At 33.7% G+C, this 21,445-nt stretch overlaps 1 protein-coding gene across 5 annotated transcripts in view; it reads right to left on the minus strand.

Annotated features, from left to right (window-relative positions):
- Nucleotides 1–7,727: 7,727 nt before the first annotated feature.
- LOC128240754 (interferon-induced very large GTPase 1-like) overlaps nucleotides 7,728–21,445 on the minus strand; it is a 31,605-nt gene continuing 17,887 nt past the window's right edge. For 3 of the 5 annotated variants that reach the window (XM_052957575.1, XM_052957574.1, XM_052957573.1), the window contains 5 exons: nucleotides 21,002–21,211; nucleotides 19,875–20,047; nucleotides 18,163–18,271; nucleotides 16,834–17,100; nucleotides 7,728–14,919 (listed from right to left, as the gene is read on the minus strand). In XM_052957575.1, the coding sequence (XP_052813535.1) occupies nucleotides 10,133–14,919; nucleotides 16,834–17,100; nucleotides 18,163–18,271; nucleotides 19,875–20,047; nucleotides 21,002–21,104 (5,439 nt within the window). In that variant the 5' untranslated portion in view covers nucleotides 21,105–21,211 and the 3' untranslated portion in view covers nucleotides 7,728–10,132. Of the gene's footprint in view, nucleotides 14,920–16,833; nucleotides 17,101–18,034; nucleotides 18,092–18,162; nucleotides 18,272–19,874; nucleotides 20,048–21,001; nucleotides 21,212–21,445 lie in introns of all 5 variants that reach the window. The other 2 variants (XM_052957577.1, XM_052957576.1) reach the window with 2 other exon arrangements.

Here is a 21,445-nt window from a genome sequence, read left to right on the forward strand (position 1 = left end):
TATTACTTAGGCATTACTAACGCGCTTGGGATATAAATACAATGCTAAACATATACCCAATGAAGAGAATCCGGGTGGAAAAAATAAATAAGTACACGTGAAGCCGGTTACGTTATTATTATTATTTTCATAACCCGTAACACTTTCATCGCATACGCATTGATACATACTTTATGTCTTCAAAATCTCAAGAATGAAACCAACCAACTTCACAAGCAAGTTAATGTGGGCGAACCATCCGAACGATAAGAAATACTATATAAGCGTCTAAAGAAGATGATATCGCTCCAAAAAAAAATGCTAATTTTATGATAAAGGGTGCATTTGGGTGTATTTTAAGCATACTTTCTCGACCATTCTGACATAAAATGTTAACTTGGACAATGGTGGTAGGAGGTAGCCCCTCCTCCCCCCCCCCCCGAGATTCGCTTGTGTATTCAATATAATAAAATTACGTGTCCACAATGTCCAAAATGCATGAGTGTGTTAAAACAACCAGGTTGCGTTCTCATTTGGCTATATATCAGATCATTAGCTTCAATTTGCCAGTATAATCTTCATGAATCATGAATTAACTTTATCAAAACCATCGGGACGACTCTCTTTTATTTTCTGAGTTCTGATTCTTTCTCGATTGCACTGTAGTTATCGTCAGAATCTTTATCAGGATTGAACGCTACCTTTCTGTCTTGACCGTGGATTTTTCATCCAGACATGATAAATTTCTCCGTAAAAAGTCTAGGCCCTTTTCGCCCAAATCGCTTCACATGTTTAGAATAACACATACCTTAAGTTCTATCTAGGAAACAACATTATTCAATAACTCAACAACATCATCAAAGAACAAATATGTAAAAGCAGACAGTGGCAACTTGATCTTCGCTAGAAGGCATGTGAATTTGACATTCATTTCTATTTGATTTTCCGGGTAAAAAGTGTCTATCACAGATGGAATTTTCTGAATTATATCTTCACATATGGTTCCGTTTGCACCGCAGTCGATGTTTTTAACAGAGTTGACCCTCAAATCATCGTCGATTTTGTTTTCATTGATTTCGTTCAATTGTCCGATGTGTATAATCATTACATGGGCTGTTTTAGGATGTTTTGTCAATAGAAAAAGGTGTTCAACTTTCGATATTTTAATAGTTTTTGTGTCATGATTTCGAATTAAATGGCTGATGATAATAATTCATTGGGACGACTCAAAAATCCTTTGACTATAATGACATCAGTTATTTTTTCGAATACTTGCATACTTTAATTTTCAGATTCATGTCTTTGTGTTGTGATGCTTATTGAATTATAATTATAGCAGTTAATGCATACAAATTACTCCGTTTTTACCTGAACACCCCAAAATACAAGGTAAACTCAAGTATTATACAATGACTTACAAATTAATAATAAAATTTGCCAATTAATATATTATCATACAAATAGATAGTGTGAATAAGCTACACTTTCAATGCAATATATGATATAAACAAAATCCAAATAGTTAAAAAAAAATTAAGGAATTTAAGGAAGTTTGCGTGTTATATTTGAATATGCCTTATTGGCAGCATTTCAATTACAAAGAACGTATCAAAAGAGGCATACTTCGAATTAAAAATTGGATACGTAAAGTCTCCCTTATACACTTTGATGTCTAATGGTATATTGCATCAGCTCGGGAATCAAAATCTGAAGGCACTCTGTTTAAAACAGCATTTCCCCACTAAGTAACTTCTACTACCCAGACTTCGACGCAAACTTCCCCCAACGGATCTGGATATTTCCATTGTGTAAATATTGTAGACTTTCAAACAGCATTTAAGAATAATGAAATAATATATTCATGCAGGGTTTATACTATCGTCAAATCATACCGTGATTATCATTACTGAAATCAGATGAAAGCATTATGTAAGTAGAAGTGACTACATCTTTCGAAATCCTTAAACAGTGAAGAAAAAGTGATTGTGCTTTTAGAAACGGTTCTGAACATAAGCAGTAAGACATAATTGTGTTTTCATTGTTGTTTAAATAATATTACCTGCTCAATAAAAGGAAAAATACAATCATAACGTTGATGCTTTCCAGCTTTGGGGTTAATTTCTTATTAATTACTTAAGCAACGTAGAATTAAGTCATAGAGAGAGAAAGAAAAACGGAGAGAGATGCGTGGGGGGGAGGGAGAGAGACACTTCCTTAAGTATCAGAGGAAAATTCGGTGTATACAAAATAATGAACGGCCTCTTTTCTTTATAGATTATCGACCGTGAGGGCCTTTTTCTATGGGTGTCACATTACGACTCCTAAACAAAGTAAACTAATACTGGTTGTCGGTTTTCTATAGGGATTGAAATTAAAATTCTTCGGCAGTATTTTGCCCCTTATATAATTACATTCCCACTCCTCGGTCATTATGTTATAGAAAAAGTGTCCCTGGGTCATAATATATCAACTTCCGGGTCATACTATTACGACATCCGTACGAGAAGTTAAGTGATACCGTAATTTTGTTTTTCTATGGGGGTCGAAATTTCTTGTAAGGGTTCAATTTACTTCGTGTTGTATGCTAATTTTTCATGACTTTAAGTTGTGGTGTTGGCTGAAAAAAAAAACACGTTAGATTTCCGCGCCTTTATACACACGGCGAAGGTTAGTTGTGTACGATCCGATAAGGTATCATTGAATGATAATTTCAAGTGTTTGTTAAACGATTTTACTATTGAAACTTATAATCGTTTATAACACATACTCAACATATAAGTTAATACGGTTAGCATTGTTTTATAATTGATAATTTGTCACGTGTTAAGTATTTTGTCCTTTAATGGAGGGATATTGATATTTAAGGCATCATAGCTTCATTCAATTATTCAAGACTTCCTGATTTCGTTTAACACAAACTGGTGTGCATCGTTTGCCCATGCCACACAGTGCATTACTTTTTTTGTTATTTCTTACTGTTAAAACTCGTTCATTTAGGTTGAACAGCAGGACAATTTTTTTTTGTGCAATTTAACAAGAATACTCGATGTGGCTATTCTAATACGTCTATCGGATTTCTTAGTAGCGTCAGATGAGCCGCGTTGATTGGATCTCTGAAGAACCACAATGGTAGTAGGAAACATTTAAAACGTGGTACCTGTCAAGTGGGGATCTCAATTGTGTCTTATTTCTTTTGGTGGTACTAAGCCTCTAAAAATGCTAATTTGCTAATTTTTCAGTTGAAAGGCCAATTTTGAGCTAACATTTGGCAATTACTTGGTGGTTTAATTCGTGTCTTGTCCATAGTTGGACTTCACGGTAATTAATGTTTCATGGTGCAAGTTTTATTTTAGTGTGCAGAGTTAATGTGCCACGTATGCATGTTATTAGGAATATAAACATTGTATAAGAAGCAGTTGATCTTATTTGTTGACAGGTCTTGATGCCACCATATGCCTGTGGGACATTTCTCAATGTGGTATTGTCTAAGCTTCCTTTATGCATGGAGGACTTGTAATGGAATTTATGCAGCCCAAATGAGAGACCATACTAACGCGGTGTATTCCCTGTGTTTCAGTAGATGTGGTTCAGAACTGGCTTCGCTAAGCTTCTTTTATGTATGGGACATTTCTAGTTGGATTAAATCTAGCCTAATTGAGTTACCAATTGTATTCCCTGTGTTTCAGTAGATGTGGTTTAATTCTAGCTTCAGGTAAGCTTCCTTTATGTATGGGACATTTCAAGCCGGATTTATTCTAGCCTAATTGTGTAACCAATCTAACACAATGTATTTCTTGTGTTTTAGTAGATGTGGTTCAGTACTGGCTTCAGGTAAGTTTCCTTCATGTATGGACATTTCTAAGAGGGTTTATGTCAGCCCAAATGAGATACCATAATAACACAGCGTATTCCCTGTGTTTTAGTATATGTGGTTCAGTGCTGGATAAGGTAAGTTTCCTTCATATATGGAATATTTCTTACGGGATTTATGGTAGCCCAAATAAGGGACCATACTAACACAGTGTATTCCCTGTGCTTTAGTATATGTGGTTCAGTCCTGGATCAGGTAAGTTTACTTTATATATGGAATATTTCTAACGGGATTTATGCTAGCCCAAATGAGAGACCATATTAACACAGTCAGTGTATTCCCTGTGTTTTAGTATATGTGGTTCAGTGCTGGATCAGGTAATCTATAAAGCTTTAAAGCTTTGGGAATTGCCTGAGTTAAGTAGATGTGGTTTAGTACGGGCTTCAGGTAAGTTTCATTTATATATGGAACATTTCTAACGGGATTTATGCTAGCCCAAATGAGAGACCATTCTACACAGTGTATTCCCTGTGTTTTAGTATATGTGGTTCAGTCCTGGATCAGGTAAGTTTCCTTTGTATATGAAACATTTCTAACGGGATTTATGCTAGCCCAAATGAGAGACCATACTAACACAGTGTGTTTCCTGTGTTTAAGTATATGTGGCTCAATCCTGGATCAGGTAAGTTTCCTTTATATATGGAATATTTCTAACGGGATTTATGCTAGCCCAAATGAGAGACCATATTAGCACAATGTAATCCCTGTGTTTTAGTAGATGTGGTTTAGTACGGGCTTCAGGTAAGTGTCCTTTATATATGGAACATTTCTAATGGGATTTATGCTAGCCCAAATGAAAGACCATTCTAACACAGTGTATTCCCTGTGTTTTAGTTTATGTGGTTCAGTCCTGGATCAGGTAAGTTTCCTTTATATATGGAACATTTCTAACGGGATCTATGCTAGCCCAAATAAGAGTCCATACTAACACAGTGTGTTCCCTGTGTTTTAGTAGATGTGGTCAAATATTGGATCAGGTAAACTATTAAGTTTTAAAGCTTTGGGAATTTCAATTGCAAACATGGTAACCCAAATGAGATACTATTCAAATATATTGTATACTCTGTGCTTAAGCTGATGTGGCTTTGCACTTGTATCAGGTAAGCTTCCTTTATACATGGGTATTTTTAAGGTTAACCATACTAACACAGTGTATTTCCTGTATTTAAGTAGATGTGGTTCAGTTCTGGTTTCAAGTAAGATTCCATTATATACGGGGCATTTCTAACAGGATTTAGAAACAGTGTATTCACTGTGCTTGTGCAGATGTGGTTCAGTACTGGTTTCAGGTAACCTTTATTTAGGGTTTTGTCTATCTTAACAGAACTACAGAAAAATACTTGATTAAAATATGATGATTGGATTGCTTAAACAACCTTTGTATCTTTAAAATTTAAGATCTCCTATCTATAAGACTTAAAAAATGATAAATTAATTGCGAAATCAATTCTAACGAATAAATGTATTAAAATGCATATCATTCTTACAGGGGGTCTAGACAACACCGTGAAAGGGACGTCACTAAAGTCATCAAGGAAACAGATGTCATGGATGCAAACATACCTATTCCATTATCTGTGTGAGTACTTAAAAATACTTCAAATATGAATTATTTAATAATTAAAATTATTATTGTCTGTTTAAATCTTTTTTTTTTCAAATGTTTATCTTATTGATATGTAACATTTAGGCCTGTCTGGTTTTCAAAATTTATAGTACTATTCGTAAAACAATTTAGCATTTTGTCACAATAGTGAATTAACTCATTAACTTGAAGCAGATAATGATTTGTTGCAATAATGTTTTGATTAAGAGGTTTTAAAGCAGTGAATAATGGTGGTGATTATATAGACAATACTTGTTTGTTTTTCATTTTAAGATATGCAATACATATCACCTTGTGCACACAAAAATACCCATTGCACGAGCGGTTATGCCACAAGTGAAATATTTACTGTTTGTGTTCACATGGTGATAAAGTGCAATCTTTCACAAAAACAAACATCTTTCTTTTCATTTCATGCTTTTATTTAATAAAAACAGAATTTAACTTGTAAACCGCCTGAAATTGTATCCAAATGACGTCATACTGGAAATGAAATTAAGTGACTTCATTGTATTTGCTTTCCGGCATTATATGCGTTTATGTGTCCATTTTAACAATGAAAAGGGTAAAATATGAGAAAACAGTGATACATTATTTCATTAAACCTAATATTTCAAACAGTGAGTTTATCGAGATATAATCCACTGTTATATTTTAATAAACCACTAGAAACATGAAATAAAAGTACCAAAATTCACAATTGACATTTGATTGATTTAAGTTTGATGAACTTCAAAATACGGCTAGAAATATGTGAATTATGTGGCAAACTGCTAAATTCAAACTGGCAGTAAAATCTAGCATGACTTTAATCCAGTTAGAAATGTTGATACTGAACGTTCCGGTTTGAGTAGAATAATGTCTAATGTTGTCCGATCAATAACATTTGAAGCATTTGGTCCGAATGTGTATAGGCATAATATCTCGGACAAGTCAGAGCAGCTATATCGCTCTAGTCAGTCACTCAAGATTTATCACCCTTTATTTATAAAAATAACATTAAATCAGGTATTGTCCGATCAATAACTTTAGCATTCATTGTCCAATCATGACCAAATTTTATCAGAATGTGTTTAGGCGTAATATTTTGGACAAGTTCAATAAACAGTTTTCAAAAATAGAAATTACCTAAAATCGGTCTTGTCTGTCAATAACTTGAGAAGCCTTAGTCCAATCAACAACTTAAGACAATTATAATTAGGGGCAGAAGATCCTGGTCAACTTCGATAACCAACCGCATTGTCTTCATCACTCTAGAGTTATGACCCTCGAATTGGCAAAAGCTTTACTAACAGTGTTAGGTCTCTAAATTGTGCTAACATAAAACCAATTATCACTGAACTTGATGTCCTTAAATATGACAGATGTATTTTGTGACAGTTGGCGCCATTGTTTATAAAATCAAGTAAAACTTTCTCTCTTTTATTTCAGGTAAGTTTCCTTTATATATGGAACATTTCAAACGGGATTTATGCTAGCCCAAATGAGAATGAATCTCCGAATCTCCTCATAGGTTCGTTGGCGACAAAGGCACCCAGTTCTCAACATTCACTTTACACGGAAAAACTTGCTGCTGGCAGCTGGACCCAGTAAAGTGTCATGAAACTTGGCATACTCATTACAATATAACGGTTTTAAAAGACTCAAATGACAGCTCAAAGATTAGTATAGTGCCGAACTCGATGTGTTATAATAAATTGAGAGAGCCACATGTGCTATGAAAGATACTTGTTTTGTTGAAAGTTTAATATCATGAACCTGTTCTTGTACATAACAAGTGCAATTCAGTGTATATTGTACCAGAACATGTTGCCTTTTACTTGTGTTATGGATTATCAGTTTTACGAGAATTGACAACCACTTGTGATGCTCTTGTTGAGAAAATAGGGTGTGATTTCCAGCATGTTACAACGTTACTATAGATGTGCGTTCATGATCATGTTACTATTATAACTATTGTCTTCTAACTGAAAAATAGGATGCATTCAAGTTGCCAAGTTGGAAGGAAGCATTCATTTGGACAGCTGTAATGTCTGATTATGTATTGATACAAGTTGTGCAAGTCTTAATGAATTATATGTGGATATTAATATACGAGATTTGTATGTATGTATTATTTTTCCAAATGCAAAAATACATATAAAGACTGTGATGTAACTCAATGTTTTTCAACTGACATAGATAGATATTCAATTAGTAACCGAAGTGTGCTGTGCTCAGTTTAATATTTGGGCACATTTGTTTCCAACCAATAGCAGAAGAAAACACATATGAATAAGGCAATTTTATTGAATCACAGCACAAAATGTTTTCAGTATATTTAAACAGTCCAACAAAAAGAAACAATAATTTAAGTTTAAAAAGCAAAAAGAAAGAAACATCCGTATATTCAATGATTGCTTGTAACCATGGTAAAACTACTATACAATTCAAAATTGTACATGCATTTAACAATGCAATTTTTAAACAAAATGCATTTCCTGCAAATTTTCAAAACTGGTCAAAATGATTTCTATTATGTTTATTGTTATACCATTTTTTAAAGACACTTTTATACATTAAATGTAGTATTCCTATCAAAATAACGCAGAACCTTACAATCAAAATGCACAATAGCAAAAAAATCAAAGCCTACCATGTGCACTCAGTGGAATACACACCATCCGAAGAATTATATTAAATATTAAAAATCGTTATAGTATCTACCATAACATAAATGTCTACAAGAAATCGTAAACCAAGTTTACATTATGCAAGCTTTTTATCATAAAAGTAATATACATTTTATAATCATTTTTAATAAAAATAATGAAATATTTTAGTGAATTGGTCACACGTACGGTTTTGAAACAAATATTTTTCTGTTATCCCTTATACATGGGATTGAGGACATTTTTACAAAATATGAGCCTCGCTTAACAATAGTTGCAAATATACATGTGTAATTAATAAATTATGACAAACAATTGAAAATACATGAAACATTAATTTGTACATATACATGTAAATGACAATAAGAAATATAATGGTGAGCCTGTTATACAATATGTTAGCTTTGTTATCATAAAAATAATATAGTTATAATAATCAATGATTTAAAAACAAAACAAAAAAACACTCATATAATTTTCTATTATTCTTAAAGGGACTGTGTCACAGATTGGCACCAAAAAAAGTTTTTTCTGTAACGAATCTCAGGACAATTATCTAATAGAATGTGTTACGCTTTGATATCATAATGGTAAAATAAGTACCAAAATGTAAAAAAAATGAGTCGGAGACAGGGTTCGAACCCGTGTCGCCAAAATTGAAGTCCAGCGTCTTACTCACTGAACTATTTAAACTTATTCTAATCGTGTGACAAAATTAAGCTATACACCTACCTCGGTAATATCACGTGATATCACCGACTAGCCAATCACGCATAAGGAATTAATTCTACCTGGTAGACATACCCAGTAATCTTTTTTAATGGAAAAATACGAAATAACAGCTAAACTTAAATAAATTGTAAACTATCTGGTACTTCAGTTAGTAAGTTTCAATGCATTGTTCAAATCGATGCCAAGTTTAGGTCATTTTTCGTTAATTTTCTTCTTTTTTTTCGCTATTTTACCATCTGTGAGACAGCCCCTTTAATAATGCTATGCATATTATCATAGCACATTTATATTACATACAATGTAAAGTCACATAACCATATACAATTATAACATTGTTATTGATCTTGATGAATCAATAATGAAGAAAAAAGGACCTCCATAAACTAACGTTTTAAAGGATGATTGCCCTTAAATCAAAATGAAAAGACAATTTTAAGGAGTGTTTAAATCCTTGTTTGGTTTGTAATGTTAATTCAAAGCAACGTGTCTTTATGTGGTTTAATCATGTTACTGCAATCTATGGAAACTTGTCGAAATAATAAACGTGTTTTGAGCTGATTTCAATTTTTAAGGAAATAGAACAACTCGGTCTGTCTTTTAAAGCTTCCGGTTGCGATTGTTAGACTCCAATATGTTATTTTTCAATTTATTTTGCGCTACATTCTCTTCTTTCTATTGAAAGTTTTGTTCAATAGAGATAGTGGCCATATACTTCTACGCTTTAAACCTATTTAAAGTGACACTCTTATTCAAAATCAATACATTCTCTTGTATAACAAACATAAATTTTGACTGATAAACCTTTAACTGCTTACTAAACAATGCATTTATTGAAAATATTGATTACTGATAACAAGATTGTAGCCGTGTGTTTAATAGTAGAAAGCGCAAAAATATTAAATGATTGGTGAATGTTAAAAGAAATACCGTGGTCTACTTTAGTCTCAGGTAGAAATACCGTGTTTTATGCTTATTTCTTTCCATTAAACTTCGTATCCTACATAAAACTATTGCTTTCTATTAAACCTTATTTGGGAGTAAGAGTGCATCTTTAATTATGTTACAATGCAATAATTGAAAAGGCCACACATCTCGGATAAAAAAAACGAGTTCACCAATATCCATACACGTAAGCCCCATTTTGTAATTAAAATGTTCACAATATATCATACTTAATATATATTTCCGTTGCAAGAATAATTTCATGTGGTTTGCTCGATTTGTTAATCTTCCTTTCGAACATCAATGGACCATGCATGTAAAAAGAAAGTATTCGTTTGATTGTGTGAAGACTTACGTGAAAGGTTCATATAAACTTGCTATTGCTTTATCCTTTGATATTTTCTCCCATCGTTCTTGAATATTTTCATGTTTACCATCGAAGTGTGTACAAATTTCGTTGTAATAATGAGAAGAAAACCACGCCCAAAACCTTGAACACTCTTCTGTAGCTTTCGAAACCTTTATGTCCCAATCTTCGAAGAGTTCAGTGTAATTATTGTACAAGTGGAACTGACCAGACTGAACTCCAAAGAATGAAAACATAATCGCAAAGATATCTGGTAATTTACTTTTTGTACAGCCACACGCCCCATTAATATCAGAACAGCGATACGCACTTGTTCTTAAACCTACTTCATAATTACAAACATCAAAACAATAATTCTTATATTTGTCGCGAACGCCTTTAAAACTTGGAGGTTTATGTTGTAAACATTCGTGTTTTGAATCAGGTGTGTGATCCTTGCCTTTAATACAGGGTTCGTGGCAAAACGGACATAATTTAGGACAGCCCCAAATATCATCGAACATACTACGAAAATCATTAGAATCAGTGAAATCATTATCTGTAACACTTCGTTTCAGTTCATCCTTCAAGATACTTAACATATTTTTTAATTGATTTTCATCCAATAGTGTTGTGGCAAAAGGCACTGCAGTCTTGAACTTATTTCTGTTTAGAAATCCTGGGAATCGTTTAGGATCAATTGGTACATTTTTGAATTCATTTTTAAAATGTTCTAACCACTCATTAGTCGAAAGTTCATTATGTTGCTTGCATTGTTGTTCGCAATGTTTAAGCGCATTTTTAATATCTTTTTCAATATCTGTTAAATGACATTCCAATTCGTCTTCTAGTGTTTTATCAAATAAGCCTAAACAGTTACGCTTGGACCATTCTAATGCAAATTGCTTCGGATCCCGGGTATATTCAAAAACCTCACAAGGATCAACTGTAGCAATATATTCACATACGCTAGCAATGAGCTTTCGTTTCGTGTTTGGTATTAGGATTAGAAACCTTTTGCATAGCGACGTTGGTAGTTTTGATTCTATAACTCCTTTAAGACATTTTTCGAGTTCAAGAAAAAATAAAATGCACGCTGTTCTTTCTTTATATCGATCCTTAAGTTCTTCCTCAAAGATTGCATACATTTCTTGTTTATATTTCTTAAGTTGGTATGTTACACCTGTATTTAAATCATACTTTACATTATGATCTAAAAATTCTCCTGAAGCTATATGGTACCCATCCGCCAACAGTTTTGATGAAAAACTCGGTTTAGCGTATATTCCAATTTCCTTTAAGTCTGTTACATATTGGTCATGACACTGTTTAAAGCTTTCAGCAAAGCCTACTACATCGCTTTTTAAAAGAAGCCGCCTTTTTTCCTTGTAATTAGAAATCAGGCTTTCAAATTCCCCAACTATCATTCTCAACCACGGATAAACTATATCATGAAAAAAATCTTTCCCAAATAATAATTTAGTGCAATAGTTCGTCTTTGAGAGGTTAAAATCGTGTTTAGTTATACCATTTATACCAGACAGACGTTCATAAAAACTTCCTTTTCCATCTTTCCGCTGGTGGAAAACAGCGGAACATGTCTGACTAAACTGTCCAGCGAAATCATTGTACAAACAATCATTTTGAATAGAAAAAGTCTTTGCTTTAATTTCATTCTCAAAGTCACTCCATATTTTATCAAACTCAGCCTTTTTTTCGTCTTTACTTTTTGAGGATGAAACTATCTCAGCAGTTTTGTCCCGTAGTTGATCTCTTCTAGATGAATTTATTGTAGATGTTTCCATTTTCACCAACTGTTCATCAAAATACCTATTTGTGTCATTTTCTGTGCGTCTTTTCAATTCCTGAAATTCGTTTTCGAATCTTTCTATATACAATGAGTCCAATTTTCCCATTTGGTTTTCTTCCAAAAACTTAATGAATTCTTTTTTTATTTCAGCTGTATTCCTCAAGATGAATGCATTTATCAAAGAAACTACTTCTTGTCTGTTCTTTTTTAATTCGTCTTCATTCTGACAGTCAGACATATATTTGAAACAGTGATTTGCATGTTCGTCTCTCACCAGAAAGCCATTGTTTCTGACTAAGAGTTTGAAATGGTCTTCAGTCTGAAAATATGCTTTCATTTCTATGCTACTTCGAAAGGTGAATATAAATTTTTCCGAATTTATACCATCCCACACGTCAAACGCAAGCTGAGATAAATCTGAGAAAGATTTAATGCCATAATCGGTTAAATGTGTCATAACTTTATCTTTCAATTCCAATATACGCTTACTGTAATCAGGGCTAATTCGCCTCAAAGAATGACCACCTTGCCATAAATTTTGAACAGGGTGTACATCCTTTCCCGCGTCAAACTTAAGGACATGTTTAGCATTATGAATATCTGGAATCCCTTCATTTTTGACAGCCTCTTGAGCCACTGAATCTAATGTTGAGTCGAAATCCCTGTATACTTCTTTCATGTAGACATCTGTAAAACCGACTGTTACGTTGTGATGAATAAAGAAACATTTATGACCTAGAGCGATTCGACTTTGTGACGATTTAATTTTGATAAGAGCGTGTATAACAATTTGCAAGATGTCTTTCATATCTGCTAATTTTTCACCCATAACATTGATTATTGACAAGTTTCCTAAACCAGTAGCAAATGTAGCAAGTTCATTATCTAGAGAAGTAGGCCTCCAGACATCGGATAACAACGGTGATCTAAGGCCTTCTGTGTCTAAAATCATAACGTAATTCGACTCTTCATTGTCTGAGTTGTGTTGCCCCACAGGCAGCAACCTTGCTTGTATTCCTGTGGTACAGCGACCCGACCTTACAGCAAACTGCACTCCAAACATTGTATTAAAAACTGTAGACTTACCAGAGCTTTGTAGCCCTAAGACGGAAATAGTTTTTATTTTATACACAGGCAGCCTTCCGTCCAGTGATTTAAAAACACATTGCAACCATCTTCGTGGCATGAAAAAGGACTCCGTCATTAGTTCAACTGTCTCGCCCTCAATGATTAAATTAGAAAATGTGTCCACACAGTCGTTTATACTTGGCAAACGATATTTCATAGGGTCTTCTTCTAATTCAATGATCGAATCATAAACGTGACTGATTTCACGAAAAAGATGCTCAACTGTAAGAGATGAAAGATTTATGATCCCATCTAATTCTGAGAAGCGAACTTTATTTTCCTTATCCGATGTTTGACTTGTATGATCGTTCTTGCTTTCAGCAATCGTGTCTAATAATTTGACTTTGTCCTTGGCCTTTTGGCATAAGAAATGAGATAATTTTTGTTCAATAAGAATTCTAAGCCACCCAATGAAGTACTTTTGCCTCATGTTTAGTGGTCGCGTATTAACAAGATATTTTGCTAGAAGTCGGACGGAGTTTGAAATATTTGAAAGGCATTCTTTCCGAGTGTTATAAATAACGTTGTTATGCTGTTCTATTTCATTTCGATCTACTGCCTGGTTTTGTAATCTCAACGTTTTAATCAATTTTGGAGATTCAAAATATGACACTGGTGTCAAACGACTAATGCAGTTTTGAAAGCTGTTTTTGTCTTTCGTTTGTCCAATTTCAGTAGTCATCTCTGACATCAGATATTTTGCTAATTCCTTTCCTAAACTTAAGTCTTCGTTTTCGTCCTCTTCTAATACGTGACCATTGTTTTCGTTAAATTTGTTGATCCTTTCTTCTAACGTCAGCACAGCCTGACATGTTTTCAAATGTTCTGCTATGTTACTCAACATGTTTTTCAATAGTTTTTCAGTTTCCTTTTCTGTTCCCTTTTCATGTGTCGAAATAACTTTAAATTTATCTTCGTGACTTTTGCGTAACTTCTTTATTTTTTCTTGTATACTGCTTTTAGTTTCTTTACCGATATTATTGTGTTCAGAAAAAAATATTACGCATTTTGGTATTTCAATGAGTAGTTTGCTGTAATTCTCAAAATTGCTCACCATTTCGTTAAGCTCAATGATAACAACAAACAAATCTGTTGTTTTAATTAAACATTTCCAAATATCAGTTTGAGAATTGAATTCTTCCACAAAGTCGCTTCTGACATTTAAATATGTTCTTATTGGTTTGATTTCATTTACAGAAGTATCCCAAAATATCTCGACGACTCTTTTTAAAAGAACGCGACTTAACAGGCCAGACTTGCATTCCCTGTTGAAAAAGATTGAGAATGCGTCATTCCTATTTTGGATCAAGCGATTAAGAAACAATGATTTCGAAAATTGAGGCCTACCAAGGCGAACAAAGGTTATAACATTGGTTTTCATGGTCAAAGCGCAACGCTCTAAATTATCATCTGAAATCCGAAACTGTTGTAAAGGCCATAATGAAACTTGAAGCGCATTCGTGTTAACTGAATGGTACAAAAAGGGCATGGCAAGTTTGCACAGATACATCTTCTTAAAAAGCGCTTGTTTCAAAAGTCCATCGCATGAATGAAATGTGGCCATAAATATGTCCATGGCACTCATTTCAGTTACCGTTTGGGAGTCATGTTCACTATTCTCTTCACACCAATCATCGCCCATATCATCCTGCTGTGTGTCAGGTACGTTATCTCTGCCTTCCCAATTGCCGTGAAGAAGTTCGTGGAGAAGTGCCCACGGCGTATTTGATAGTCCCCTGTCAGATTTCGGACTTTCGGACTTCGAAGTGTCTATAGCCAATGCTTCGTTCAGTGTAATTTTATTAATAAGTCTTTCAGTCAGACTGAGCTCCTCGAAAACTGCTTTCACTTCTGCTGTGAAGAAAAACGGTAAAATTATGTATTATTTTATTGCTCTTCCATTCACCCATGCTTATCAACATTTAAATAGCTTTCAATATTTGTGTGATATCCAATTGTATAGGTATTCAAGTGCATGCTGACCCCGTTCCCTTGTCCGCATCCGTAGTCCGCGTACATGTTTCAACCGAACCAGTTACATAATGATGAGTCTATTTCATGTGTCCTAATGCGCATACGCATCCGTAAAGAATCAGTCTGTGAGCGATTTAAGCAAACGCAGATCAAAAGCGGTCATGGTTTGGTTTGGAAAATGTTTATAAAAAGTGGCCAGAAAATCTAGTGAACGTATAATTTACAGGAAAACATAAAGCAAACACTGTGTACTCCGCTTCGTTTTAGTTCATGAAGCGAATGAAAGAAAATAACGTTCACAAATAGTCTTTTTAAACAAGACATATGTGAAACATATGTGAAGAGTACAGAAACAAGCTTATTAGCCAAAAATTTAAACATAAGCCATATAAACTCAATATTTGATAGTACAAACAGGCTTTTCGTGGATTTCCAAGTACTGCGTTTGAGGGCGAGCGGATGAGACTGCTATAACAGATATTGTCCCGCTCAACAACTTATTAAGCATCAATCGATAGTGTGAAACTTGGTGTGTGGGTATCATTATGTGACGACGTATCTTTTGATTGATTTGTGGGGTCAAGTTAAAAGTCGCTGAAACGAACAGTAGAAAAGTGGTTTCAGCACAATTAACTCAGTTAGCATTAATAGATAGTGATGATTCTTGGTGTTTTATGTAGCAAGGTAAATACGTAGCACGGGATTGTTGGGTTAATTTCATGGTATAACTAAAATTTGAAAAAAAAACTGTTTCTGCATAGTAACGGGAATTCTTTGCTGATCAAGCGAGTTGTATAACAGTTTGGATCTTTATGATCAAGGTAACAAATATTGATTCCGCTGAATAACTATTGCAATAATTGGCGTCAAGTGATGAAACTTGTTGTATGTGAAGAGGTAGCTTTGGGTCGCTTTTTTGGTCGGTGGGGTTAACGTCGCTGTTACCAAAACTAGAAAAAAAGGACTCTATTCAATAACTTAAGAAAGGAATAACTTATAGTGTTGACACTTTGTATATATAGAGCAAGCTAATGTTAACATATATTATGATTGTATTTGGTATCAGTGGGATCAAGGTCAAGGTGACTATAACTAAAAGAAGAAAATTAATTTCACCTAAATCATTGTTTTACCATTGCATACTTTTAGATTGCTATTGATCAACGTCAAGGTAGTAGTTGAACAAAGTCCATAATGGTTTATTCTCAATAATTTCAATTAGAACTGATTGAGGCTGGTTAAACTTGTTGTGCCAAAGGTTATATGTAGGTCATATATAGACACATCTTGTAATAACTTTTGGAGTCAGTAATATGAACGTAAAGGTAGCTGTTGACAAAGCTTAAAACATGCTTTCTGTTAGCAATCATGGCTATGCAACCTAGTATATAACAAATTCGTACGGGGTTGTACTTTTGGATTACGTCTTGGGTTATTGGGGTCAAGGTCAAGCTCATTAATAATAAATATATGAAAAATATTCAGCATTCTCGTGTGAAACATACCCTTCGGTTGGATGTTATTTGCTTTAAATATGAACTCAGTTTTAAATCAATTATTTTTGCTAAGAGGTGTAGTTGTTCAACAAGCTGTATATATTATTTGAGGTTAGAAGGTCACGATCGGTATATTAATTCTCAAAACAAAATATTGCACACATTAAACGCCTGGTTTCTTCGCATAGTGGCGTTGTTACTTTGTTCCTTTTTTACTTGAATGATATTTTTATTTGTTGATACCAATATATTATATTTTCGTTAGTAGAATTAATTCAACATAATTAAAGCATCCAACCTGCAGTGATGGAACTGTGTCTTGCTCTCCCAGTTAATTTAATGTTGGCAGCAATTGCAACATCCGTTGTCATGAAAATGGAGATGTCAAACCAAGGAGGCTGTGTATTTGATTGCACCATGTATGCCAAACAATGGTGTATATCAAATAAAATCTTCTCATCCTCGCCGACAATTTGAATCTCTTGTAATGTGCCTTTTGTCTTTTTGCGAAATTGAAGGATTCCAAATCCAATATAAACTTCTGACAATTCTTGACAACTTTTACCTATTTAGAACATAGAACATACTGAGTTTGATTTTAAAGGTAGTGACAATACAATGCATACTTCTGTAGTCTAAAACTTTAAAAGTCGCAAACAACAAAGTTTAACAGTCATTCAACGAGAAAACCAACGGCACCAGGAAATTACGGGCGTCGATATTTAGTCTACCCATCAATTAGAGGATTGGTAAGTAATCATGCAGGACTATTTCCCTATGCCTAAATGGAAACAATTTGTATTTCCATATTCAAATGCTCAATATCCAGATCATTTATTAGTAGCGTTGAGCAACGTTTGTTCAAATTATACAGATATATGTTCCTAATCCTTTATTTTCTTGCTCAGCGGACAAGCATTTCCGTTATACTTGGCCGTTTCGAAACATTCCATCTGGCACCCCTTTTGCCAGATGAGTAAAGCGCAACGACGCCCAAAATCATTTATTACATAGTTAACGAAAATGAAATTATGACATTTCAATAGAGTGCGATTAAATAAATATTTTGACACAGATCTTAATAAAAAAAGAAAAAAAAATGTCTAAAAACGCGACTTTTCGTGGAACTATTGACAGCAACATTGAACTGAAATTACTACTCGTCATTACCTCAGTGGACACCGTAACTCAAGTCTTTTCGTGAAATGTAAAAGCATGCGATTTATACGTTTTACACAATTGAATAACTTAAAGCATACAAGAAAAACGACAATGATGTATTTCCTGTCCGGATCGTTAACGGGTGACTGTAAACACATGTTATGTATTATAAATCCGGACGGGAAACACATGATCAACATCATTAGTAAGCAATTTATATATTCATGATATGTAATTATGAACTATTTATTTTTGCCGATCCTTGTACATAGGTTTAATACATACAGAATACAGACCACTTGGTCATGGAATTAACCTCGTTTAAAAAATAAACATACTAAAATCTGAAGGAGGCGTGCAAGACATCCGATTTAGATCTGTAAAAAGCAGGTCACCTGCAAATCGTTTGAATACATATATTAGTTACAAACATACGGTTTCAATCCGCGTAATAAAGTTATAGTACCTGCTAGGATAGGTGAAAATGCAACTGTGGAAAAAGGGCTTTCTTCGCACTGCGTGAAACCTTGAACAAGGGCTTTCTTTAAATTATTTCCAAATGTTTCGACGTTGATCTGTTAACAATAATTGTACATTTTGTCGTCATGCAAAATTCAAGAAAAAGAATACATGCCATAATAATCCTTTATCTACAATTTATTTACGTACATTCATTTGTTTACAATCAGTGATGATAGCAGCGTATAACTCTTATTAAAAGCTATGCATAAAAATGAAATAATAATGGGCGCATCTTCCTATTTTACAAATGCTTTCTTTTGGGAACAGTCTTGGTACAGTATGAATCTCGTAAACGTTGATTTAGTGTATAAAATCCACAAATGGCTTAACTATGGTGGCAAAAAACTGCCGGAAGATTTGTTTCGAATTGTTTTGTGTCAACCACTTAATTTGCGCAATTATTATCTAGCTATCTAGTTAATATTCTCGAATCTAAAATCATTCATGTTACCACTTACTACTTGTCCAAATAATTGTACGTTGAAGGATTTTTTTACGATTTTTGATATGGAAAATCCTTCACGTAGTTAGGGATTGGAAGAATCTGTATAACACGTCTATCATTTTAGACTACACTTGATACGTACAACTAGCAAATCATAAGAAGATAACCATTTGTATAGATTTATTTATAGATAACTGGTAACAAAATCATATCTAGTAAAGCAGTTATTATGTTTCTTACTAAGTAATTCGCGAATCATGACTTGATAACTGTTAAGCCGGATATGCATTAATAAATTAGTGGTAAAACATTCTAGCCTCGTTTTAGTATTATGTTTTTCTCTTACCGAAAAGGTTATACGAGTATAAACTAAAAAGCTGAATAATTAACTCGAAATTAAAGTGATAAACACGAAACATTTCACATACGGTTTACGTTAGTTCATTTTATGGCAGTAGTATTTCACCATACTTGACTCATCGAAAAAGCGAGAAAAAAGGAAATCGAAGTTCACATCTCCTTTCAATAAATGAAGGCTTTTCAGAAATATTAAAATAAAATTATTTTAAGAACTATGGATCGCGTTATTTGGATAACAACGAAAACTTTATTCTCCGTGAACTGCGACAAAGAGAACATTTTTACTTTAAATCACAGTTTTCTGAAAACCTTCCAAAAAACCTTTTGGCAGCGTTAGCGGTTTTCGTCAAAGTTCCTTCTTAGTTAATGGAGGCATCTCGTTAATGAACTTAGTGTTTCAAAACATTTTGATACTATTTATTCATTGCTCAGTGTTGGTAAAATCTTGAAACAAAAATCATAGTCAATCGGTCTCCTTGTTTGACATGACCTCTATTTCGTTTATTAGACGAGGTGACTTAGTGGATTCAACCTCAGACTTCTTCAAAATTGCTATATTATTAAGTTTAATAAAACGCAATGCGTATCCCATTTACGTTCCTTCACTACATACATTCACTTAATCTGTCATTCAATATGCAACTAGAGGATGATGTCATAGTCATCGATATGTTTCATTATTAGGGCGAACGAACAAAAAATAACAAGTAAACAAAGTCATTGCATACTGGTCGTTGAAATCGGAAAAAAGCCCCACTTTTTGTTTTCAGTCGGTGATTTTTTTTTATCTTGCATGGAAACAAAGACATATCACCTATTTCTTATAATATGTCATTTTGGGCTATACTTACCGCCGAATATGGTTTATACTCATCCCAAACTGGAAAAGTGACCCTTAATAGATTTTGATTTTGCGTAACAAATCCATTATCCACTAACAAGCACGCGTTCTGTACTTCATGCAACTTGCCACACTTAACTGTCAGTTTCAGCTTGTCCGTAAGTGCAATCATCGTAGGGAATTCTGAAATGTTACATAAACGCACAATCCGTGGAGCATCTTTATCAAACAATATATTGATAGTCTTTTTTACATGAAATAACCTTCCCACACCTAATTTAACCGGTTAAGTGGTTTTTGTGTCTCGCTAGTTATTTTCTCTGAAAAAAAACAAAAACTCTTGCACCGAGTTCGAGTTGATTCTCAGCTTGCAATGTAGGCGCGGCGATGCAACAGGGATAAAAACATAACCGTTTGCTGATTTGCAATTATGTTGATTTGTAGAAACTAACATCTGCCTCCACACTCATGCTTTAGAAAACATTCACTGCATTAAACATCACACCACACTCTAGCTCTTTTTGTAAGCATATCAGGCATATAATATCACTGTTTCTTTTGCTATATTTGATATGGAAAACTTAACTACCATAATAATTTTTTAATCAGTTCCGATAATAAAACAACAACAAAAACAACAAAACAGCATTGCACTAGTTTAATTTTGCGTTCAAGTATCAACATGCTTTGTTTTAAAACATCCTCAGTTTATAAATTCGACATTGCAATTCCTCAAATATCTACATTAGTATTTTTCTACTTAATCGTATGCGAAATTTACATAATGACGTCGTTGAAATTGTTCGCATGAATTTGATTTGGACGTAAAAACAGGCTATCGCTTCAATTGCAAAATAGAGAAGTATATCAAATAAATAACTTCAATGTTGAAACAGTGAGAAGTTAATTATATTTCAATGATAAATCTCTACAAAACATCGGAAAGCATATAACAGATGAAATAATTGTTGGAGTTGAGTTTTAATCAATTGTTCTGTTTCTCTGGACGTTTCCTGGCAATCGACGTCTCAAAGATACTTTGACTTTGAGCAAATGATTTCATAACAAATATATCAATGAATTACATAATTTATAATTTACCAACTTAGCAACGCAATATGATGAGTATTAGTTTACCTGGTTTAGGGCCTGGGTTTGGTTCTATTCCCGCTCTCAGTAATAGTAAACCAATAAATAAAAGGGCTCCCGTCAACCCTGAAACTCTCTGTTTTAAAACCATACAGTTCCACAAAGGACCCTAAATGGCAGGTTTATATCGGACTGCATCGATACCTGGCAATTGCAACTCCAAAGTCTGTTCTGCCTTATTCTGGTTAGCTACATCAACTACAAAGGCATTATTGCATATATATTAAATGTGCGCTGTCTCTTCTATATATTTCTTAACATTTAATTTTGTATTCCTAACACTTAAATATACGGGTAGAAAATGCACATTTAATAAAAAAAATCGTATTTCATGAAATACACCTGGTGCAATCAACTACCTTCTGCAAACTTCCTTATCGGAGCAATATTTACACATATTTCTGGTATAGTTTTATTTTACTATCGATGTTC

This window comes from Mya arenaria, chromosome 7 (assembly GCF_026914265.1).
Source record: "Mya arenaria isolate MELC-2E11 chromosome 7, ASM2691426v1".
Lineage (NCBI taxonomy): Eukaryota > Metazoa > Mollusca > Bivalvia > Myida > Myidae > Mya > Mya arenaria.